This window comes from Apium graveolens, chromosome 4, assembly GCF_009905375.1.
Source record: "Apium graveolens cultivar Ventura chromosome 4, ASM990537v1, whole genome shotgun sequence".
NCBI classification, from domain to species: domain Eukaryota; kingdom Viridiplantae; phylum Streptophyta; class Magnoliopsida; order Apiales; family Apiaceae; genus Apium; species Apium graveolens.
In genome coordinates this window covers 256,103,648-256,112,645 of record NC_133650.1, presented here as the reverse complement: position 1 = coordinate 256,112,645, position 8,998 = coordinate 256,103,648, and the positions used below count along the sequence as shown (strand labels likewise).

The 8,998-nt window shown below is 32.8% G+C and overlaps 2 protein-coding genes across 2 annotated transcripts; one reads left to right on the top strand and one right to left on the bottom strand.

Moving 5' to 3' along the window:
- The first annotated feature begins 2,899 nt into the window (after nucleotides 1–2,899).
- On the top strand, nucleotides 2,900–3,372 carry LOC141719532 (secreted RxLR effector protein 161-like). Its single transcript, XM_074521911.1, has 2 exons — nucleotides 2,900–3,269; nucleotides 3,311–3,372. Exons 1-2 carry the CDS (start codon nucleotides 2,900–2,902, stop codon nucleotides 3,370–3,372), a joined length of 432 nt encoding a protein of 143 aa, XP_074378012.1.
- Nucleotides 3,373–6,126: 2,754 nt separating this feature from the next.
- LOC141719531 (GDSL esterase/lipase EXL3-like) lies at nucleotides 6,127–8,132 on the bottom strand. Its single transcript, XM_074521910.1, has 6 exons — nucleotides 7,877–8,132; nucleotides 7,403–7,632; nucleotides 7,081–7,287; nucleotides 6,790–6,895; nucleotides 6,639–6,695; nucleotides 6,127–6,260 (listed from the first exon to the last, which is right to left on the bottom strand). The coding sequence occupies exons 1-6, from the start codon at nucleotides 8,130–8,132 to the stop codon at nucleotides 6,127–6,129; spliced, it is 990 nt and encodes a 329-aa protein (XP_074378011.1).
- Between the last annotated feature and the right edge of the window lie 866 nt (nucleotides 8,133–8,998).

The following is an 8,998-nucleotide window of genomic DNA, read 5'->3' as shown; positions in this document are numbered from 1 at the left end:
ACTTCATATGTATTGCCATGCTTTACTTATTTTCTTTGTGTTTTACTTATGTACTCATTTTATGTACTTGTTTCATGTTGTTGTTCTATGTACTCGGTTTGTTTTTAATAAAGATGTTTTTCATTTATATATGTATAGAGATGGAAGATATATGCATTGTTGACTGCGCAACCACACACACTATTTTACAGAGTCAGAAATACTTCTCACAGTTGACTAAAACCAACTCACATGTCTGGACGGTATCGGGTACATCAAATATAATAGAAGGTTTTGGGAAAGCTAGTTTTCTTCTACCAAATAAGACACACATACACATACAAGAGGCTCTATACTCTAGCAAGTCAACTAGAAACCTACTGAGTTTTAAAGATATCCGTCTTAACGGGTTTCACGTTGAAACTATTAATGAGAATGAAAAAGAATACCTTCTCATCACCTCAAACACCGTTGACAATAAAAGGGTTCTAGAAAAATTCCACTCGGTTTCTTCAAGATTATATGTTACAAGTATACGAGTTCTTGAATCTCATAGTGTCAACATCCCCAAAGTCATAGACCCAAAACTATTTTCCCTTTGGCACGAAAGACTCGGTCATCCAGGAGTATCTATGATGCGTCGTATCATTGAAAATTCTGTGGGACATCCTCTTAAAACTCAAAAGATAATATCCCAAGATGAACTTCATTGTTCAGCATGTTCCTTAGGAAAACTTATTGTCCGACCATCCCCAGTTAAGCTTCAAACCGAGTCCCCGAAATTCTTAGAAAGAATTCAAGGTGACATTTGTGATCCTATACATCCATCTTCTGGCCCATTTAGGTACTTTATGGTTTTAATTGATACGTCAACTCGATGGTCTCATGTATGTCTACTTACAACCCGAAATACAGCCTTTGCCAAATTACTTGCCCAAATAATTAAACTCCGAGCTCAATTTCCTGATCATCCCATTAAATCAATCCGACTAGATAATGCTGCTGAATTTACATCTGTAACTTTTAATGAATATTGTATGTCAGTAGGAATCTCAGTCAAACACCCGGTGGCTCACGTACATATACAAAATGGTTTAGCAGAATCCTTAATTAAAAGACTTCAACTTATTGCCCGTCCCTTACTCCTAAGGGCAAAGTTAGCTATATCTGTTTGGGGTCATGCAATACTTCATGCTGCAAATATAATTAGAATAAGGCCTTCTGCTTACCACAAACAATCCCCTCAAGAATTAGTTCTTGGTCAAGTACCTAATATATCTCATTAAAAGTATTTGGTTGTGCTGTGTATGTTCCTATATCACCACCATAAAGAAATAAAATGGGACCTCAAAGAAGAATTGGTATATATGTTGGTTTTGATTCTCCATCTATTATAAGATATCTGGAACCATTAACTGGTGATGTTTTTACTGCTCGCTATGCTGATTGTCATTTTGATGAAACCATGTTCCCTAAATTAGGGGGAGATAATGATTTGCATAAATTAAATTCCGAAATATCATGAAATGCATCAGGATTAAATTCTATTGATTCACGTACTAATCAATGTGAATCTGAAGTTCAAAGAATTATTCATATGCAAAATATTGCTAATCAAATGTCGGATGCCTTTAGTGACTCTAGACATATTATAAGGTCACATATACCTGCTGTTAATGCTCCGGCACGAGTTGAAATCCCTACTAAGAAATCAATTCCTGGAGAATTGATTAGTGATTCAAAGCCACGCCAGAAGCGTGGTAGACCTATTGGTGTAAAAGATATTGCACCACGAAAACGGAAATTGATTGGAATTGCCCCAGAAGTGGCAAAAGTTTCAGAAAATACCCCAGAAGTGGTATTTCCTCCTGAAGAGGTTCAAGCCCCTGAAGTGGCTGTAACAAAAATCCCAGATGTGGGATTGCCTCCAGAAGAGAATGTTGCCCCAGAAGTGGCACATGACCCAGAAGTGGCAAATGCTTCCACAGAAGCAAATGTACCTGAAAATTATGAGATCTCAATGAATTATGTCCATAACGCGAAATTACTGGATCGTGGGAGTATTGAGGTTGATGATGTATAAGCTTTTTCCATGGCATCTGATATTATTATGAACTCCGATCCTGAACCACAAAGTATGGAAGAGTGTCGACACCGAGATGATTGGCCAAAATGGAAAATTGCGATTCAAGAAGAATTACAATCATTACGCAAGAGAAATGTATTTGGACCTGCAGTCCAAACACCAGCTGGTGTAGTCCCTGTCGGGAATAGATGGGTGTTTATACGAAAATGAAATGAAAGGAATGAAATTGTGAGATATAAGGCCCGGCTAGTAGCCCAGGGATTCTCTCAAAGACCTGGTTTTGATTACCAGGAAACATACTCTCCTGTGATGGATGGAGTTACTTTTCGTTTTCTAATGGGTATGGCTTGTATGAAAAAACTGGAAACACGTTTGATGGACGTTGTGACAACATACCTATATGGATCACTTGATAGTGATATTTATATGAAAATTCCTGAAGGGTTAAATATTGAGGATACTAAGCCTCGGCATTTATATTCTGTTAAATTACAACGATCATTGTATAGTTTGAAACAATTTGGTCATATGTGGTACAACATGCTTAGTGAGTACTTATTGAATGATTGATATGTTAATAATCAAGTGTGTCCTTGCATTTTTATTAAACAATCATCAACTGGTTTTGTTATTATTGCTGTATATGTGGATGAATTGAATATTATCGGTACTACTGAAGATATTACTAATGTTGCTAACTATTTGAAAAATGAGTTTGAAATGAAAGATCTTGGAAGGACAATATTTTGTTTAGGTATACATGTGGAGCACTTATCTTCAGGAATATTTGTTCATCAATCAAACTACACTGAAAAGATTCTTGATCGGTTCTAAATGGACAAAGCTCATCCACTAACCACACCAATGGTGGTTCGATCACTCGAGATTGAAAAAGATCCTTTCCGTCCTAGAATACAAGATGAAGAGACTCTTGGACCTGAAGTTCCATATCTCAGTGCAATTAGCGCTCTCATGTATCTTACAGACAACACACGGCCTGATATTGCATTTGCAGTGAACTTGTTGGCAAGATTTAGTTCTGACCCTACTAAAAGGCATTGGGATGGAATAAAACATATATTCAGATATCTTCGAGGGACAATCGATCTTGGACTATTCTTCCCAAACAATTCAAGATCACGGCTAGTTGGATATGCAGATGCTGGATACATGTTAGATCCTCATTTTGGACGATCACAAACAGGTTACCTATTTACATATTGTGATACTGCTATCTCTTGGAAGTCTACAAAACAGATTATGGCCGTAACTTCATCAAACCACGTAGAGTTACTAGCAATTCATGAAGCAAGCAGAGAATGTATTTGGCTAAGGTCGGTCATTCAACATATTCGAGAATCATGTGGATTATCAAGTATTTCAGACAGTCCTACAGTTTTATTCGAGGATAACTCGGCCTGCATCAAACAACTTAAGGAAGGATATATTAAAGGGGATCGAACAAAACACATATTGCCAAAATTCTTCTACACTCATGAACTTCAAGAAAATGGTGATATTGATATTCAACAAGTTCGCTCGTGCGATAATCTGGCGGATATACTTACAAAGTCACTACCTACATCAACATTTGAGAAGCTAAGAAATAATATGGGTATGCGGAGGTTAAAAAGTTTGCTACATCAAAATGTCAAAATGTGAGACATTTTATCCAGGGGGAGGCTGTACTCTTTTTCCTTCGTCAAGGTTTTTATCCCACTGGGTTTTTCCTTGCAAGGTTTTAACGAGGCAGTCAATCTTTATAATAACTCGCATTTGACAATCAAGGGGGAGTGTTAAAATATTTGAATAAAAAATAAAGTGATTGTCAAAGCGTATCGAGGAAGTCTCTCAAATCTTACCAAGGAAGACTTGTAAAGCTTATCGAGGAAGACTTGTAAAGCTTATCGAGGAAGTTTTGTAATACTTAATGAAGAAGATTTGAATAGCTTACTTAGTAAGCCTTGTAAACCAACTACTATAAATAGCTCATTTAGCTAATGAAATACAACACAACTTTCTCTCCATCTTCTATTCTCCTATACTTCCTCTACATTAAACATAACTAATATTTTCAATCAAGGTTTATAACAAGATGGGATTTGTTTGGACTCACGGTCGTCAGAAATCAGAATCAACGGTTACATAGCAACTACAAAATATGTTCATTAAAACAATTATGTAGTCATTTGAAATTAAAATAAATTTTGTATTTTAAAACATAAAAAACAGAGAAGAAACCCGTTGTCACATTTTCACTTTTTCACCGGGCTGACTCTTATTAGAGCGATCAAGACGAATGCTGGATGATTTGGTGCAAAAAGTACCAAAGTAACAAATTTTGGTACTTACCACACATAAGTTGACTTCAATTCACTATAAACTTTGTTTTTAACACAAATTGAATTCCATTGTTTGTAAATTTTATTTCTTTTGCAAACTATTAAGTAAATTACTAACACAAATTTAAATTAGTAACACGAATTGACTTATATTCTCTATAAACTTTATTTATTTATAAATTATATTAAAAATTTATTAAATTATATTAAATTAAGTAAAATAACATATATTTGCTTTTATTTTGAAAAACTACTAACTGCAAAGCAAACTATTAACACGCTGTAAACTTTATTTTTTATTAGTTAGTGTCAATCCTAGTGTTAGTTTACTTTTAAATTGGATAATATTATTTTAAAAATAATTAAGTAATAGCAAATGACTTTAGTAACATTTACTAATTTTTAAACTAAAAATTATTGATTTAACGATCGTATTTGTTACTGTCCATCACAACGTTTATTTACATAAAATTAAAAAATATATTTTAACAATAAAAAATTTATGGGCTGTATTTAGATTATATTAAGTAATATTAAATTAAGTTTAATAACATCTATTTACTTTTAATTTGTAAATTAATTTTTATCGATAATTAGATATATTAAATAAACTATATTGAAAAGGCTAATTATAAGATAGTTATCAAATAAAATTAATTAATATCAAATTATCTAAAGAACACATATTTGGTTCGTAAGATAGAAATACAATTCGTATCATAAAAATAAAACTAATATGTTAGAATTCTATATCAAGTAAAATAATGCAAAACTAAAATTATACTGGAAAATTTCATAACTAATTCGATTCTTTTTAACCGCATAACTCTTTTTTGCAAGTACCAATTTAATATTTGATATTAATATATTAATTTTAATTTATGTTTCGCAAAAATTATGCATAATTCTCTACAATTATTAATTCGATATTTTTAGACTCGGACCCGTGTTTCACACGGAGTATCAACTATCTATACTAATAACCGAAGCCAAAATCTTGGTACCCACTAAAAAATTATACAACTATTTTTAAAATTTTATGTAATAAAATCTCAACTGATAAAAATTAACTTTTACTCTCTGTAAATTTTATTTTCCTTCAATTTTTATTTGTTGTTGAAAATCCTTACTATAAAATAATAAGTTAACATGTCAACTTTGTATAAGTAAATAAATAATTAGGTGCATGCATAAATAGAACTATACGGTGAAATTTTAGAGTGACACTTAACTTCTATTTTTTAATTACATATTTTAACAACATTTTATCTATTTTATTTAGATCTGTATTTTACACGGATTATAAATTTCAGGTTTATACAAATAATAATATGATACTATTATTTTTAATTCTGGGCCCGTGCTTTGCACGGGTTACCACCTAGTAGTATATAATGATAAATTAATGCTTTTATATTTTTACATGTATTTGATCTTGTTGTTGAATATTAAAAAAATGATTACATTATTGTATATCGATTTGAATGTCTGTAAATTTTTCTTTACATCTTGAGAAACAAAGCACCGCTTTCAAAATTTATCTAGGCCACCCAAATTTTTAGGATTGACCCTACTTCTCCGTAAAGAATTGAAGATGGATCATGATCGATAATTCAATGGGGCAAGGGCGAGGAATTTTGAATATTAAACGTGTAAGTTGTTTATTATTACAAGCTGAAAACCGTGTAATTTAAACACATGCGAATATGTAATATGGCATCAGAAAAAATCTGTGGAGATATTTTCCAAGAGAAATTTAGTATGATCTGGACATGTTGAGCTAAATTTGTTACACAACACTGACACCTCCAACACTCCGGTCCCGCAGCAACCTCTATCTACCACTTCCAGATCTGCAACACATTGCCATTATGAGTTTCATCAAAGTATTGTTGCACAAATTTTGCAAGTGCTTGATAACATTAATTAAAAGATTAGTTTGTTTATTTTTGAATTCTACTAATTTGAGTTCAAAAGTTGCTTGCTAGATCAAAATCCACAAATTATAATTTTTAATAAAAGCACATTTTTATGTTGAATTTTTTTACAAGAGCATTGACAAACGAATATTTTGACGTTGAGAAATTTTTACGAGAGCATTTTCTTATTAAAAATCCGATGGCATGGAATTGAATTCTTAAATGCTCTGATATATTTAGCTATAGAGTCACTAGATGTTATGTTGACAACATTAAGAGCAGTATTTGAATGAAAAAAGCAATAAAACTTACCATAATTTTGAGGATTTTTGATGAGATCAAGCAAAGGGTTATAAATATCTATGTAGACTATTTTAGATTGAGGAAGAGTATTGCATAGTCTATCAAGCTCTGATAAAAGTTTGGAGTTGTAAATTTGTGCTGCTTGGTTGTAACTCTCTACACAATCTCTGTTTAATCCCCCCTGCTAATGTTCTTTGCGATGGCACACAACCAATTGGCGGTGCACCAAATACAGCAACTCTTCTTGCTCCAAGATTGTATAATTCCTACATATGTAAAGTACTCTTTTATTAATTTTCCGGGCCTTCGAAACAGGTTTATATAACTACCTTCAGTATAAAGGCTCATGTTTGTTCTCATAAGTTGAAACAAATTGTTTCTACTTCTTTTAAAGCATAATGGATAGGTAATTAGAGTTATATAACTGGGTGAAAGTGGAAGCATGATTAACAACAAAATCAGCATAAGAAGGGACATCATAGTGCAGTCTTCTAGCACCAAGAATAAAATAGGTATTGAGAAGATCATCAGTGCCAGCAACTACAAAATATATACTATTGGCTATAATGTAATTTGCACTTTCTTCTCCGACCAACGCTTTAAGTTTGCTGATGTATTCTTTGAACATCTCCAGCTGATCCGGTAACGATAAGACCGCCTACATGCATGGTGATAAACGTGTTTATGCATTTCTATTAACATAGAATTAATTAAGTGGGATTAAACATGGAGTTGTCGTACTATAAATCAGATATATATGATGTAAAGAATACCGCTATTTGAGGTGTTTGAGGATCATATCCAGATGCTCCAGAAGCAAAGCTTACTCCTGTTAGAAGATCTGTAGTTTGCAGATTAGGATCTAGGTATGCAGGAACAAGGTCTTTGATTCCCAACTCCTCACCAGAAAAAATCAAAAAGAAGGTATTTTCAAGTTTATTAGAATGGAGATCAACACAGATAAGTAACTTAATTATCAGGGAGTAGACCAGCGCTGCGACAACTGCTTCAATGTTTTTGATATGAAAAAGAAAGATGACAAGGAATGTGGATGTGACAATTATCAAACCAATGAGAAACTCTTGGCCATGCAAACCCAGCTTCTATATACGTTACAACTAATCCTCTATCTTCCTCTACAATCAATGTTAATCACCAAAAAAGCTTACTAAAATAACAACCTTGCCAATAATTTTTCAGCTGCAAAATACATATCACTAATAAGTAGTTAAAAAGCAGACATGTACCTATCAAATCCGGCGGTGTCTTTGCATTGCAGAACCTCCCAGTGGGGATACCGCCCATAAAATCAGAACCATAAGGTGGGAAATTGCACTTAGCAATAGTGTTGATGTTGTTATTCATTCCCTGATCAACATTGGAGTCTCCAAATGCTATAATTGTCGTAAATGTTACATTTGGTGGTAGATTCACCAATGCTTCACTTACCTCACTAATCACAATTATATACACAATAAACCACATGCTCCCTACATTCTTCATGCTCTAATTACTAAGGCTTACACAATTAGCAATAATAATTCAATAACCTCAAAGGTTAAATCACTGGACACTGCTTAATTATAAAAGGAGGACTTAATATTTGTTAATATATATAGGAAGAAAAAATCAAGCTACATTATTGTATATTCTTGTATTTAATAGAGGTATAGTTAGGGGATTAGAGCGTTGCCATAATACCATTATTAATTGCCTTCTTGTCAATGTACAAAAAGTTTAATAAGCTTTTTCTTAAAGTTAGTTTTTTATTTGTAAGGTTGTTTTTAATGTAAAGTTACCTATAACCTTTCTATATATATTTACTGTTGTACTCCAGAGTTTGAAAATGAAGAGAAGAGAACCTTCCGAGGCGTGCTCTCGAATTTTTTGGCGAGAGAAGAAAAATGAACGGGAGAGAAAATTTTCTATAACTTTCCCCAAAACTTTCTTCTCAGAAATGGGAAGATTTGGAACATTACCTTCTTTTTTTAGTCACTTTCTCTTTTTTTTACACAAAATCGGGAGCACACACGACTGATTTATTGTTTTCTATTATTTTTCTTCTCTTCTCTTTTCCTCCCATCTCTTCTCTTCTCTTCTCTCCCAAAAAATCTCAGAGTCATGTTTTTAGTTTAGCACACAATTCGAATCTCTTCTAGCAACGTGCACTAATTCTTCATTAACATATTTCATTAATCCGACAATTACAAAGATCTATAATAACATTTTCAAAATGGCCAACATTTAAACCCAAAAAAACATCATCATATATCGTATAATTTATCTTAGTGCATTCATCTTGTGCTTAAAATTTCAACTTGGCTGGTATTTTGTTTAAGTTAATATACTTTTAGTTCGAATGGTACGGT

Excerpts from the sequence above, each read along its gene's own strand:
- LOC141719531 (XM_074521910.1), bottom strand. The coding sequence starts at position 8,132 with ATGAAGAATGTAGGGAGCATGTGGTTTATTGTGTATATAATTGTGATT. Across the intron at positions 7,288-7,402 it reads CTCAAACACCTCAAATAGCG|GCGGTCTTATCGTTACCGGA; the intron begins GTATTCTTTACA and ends CCATGCATGTAG. Across the intron at positions 6,696-6,789 it reads GGGGATTAAACAGAGATTGT|TCTACATAGATATTTATAAC; the intron begins GTAGAGAGTTAC and ends AATCTAAAATAG.
- LOC141719532 (XM_074521911.1), top strand. The coding sequence starts at position 2,900 with ATGGACAAAGCTCATCCACTAACCACACCAATGGTGGTTCGATCACTC. Across the intron at positions 3,270-3,310 it reads TTTTGGACGATCACAAACAG|TCTACAAAACAGATTATGGC; the intron begins GTTACCTATTTA and ends ATCTCTTGGAAG.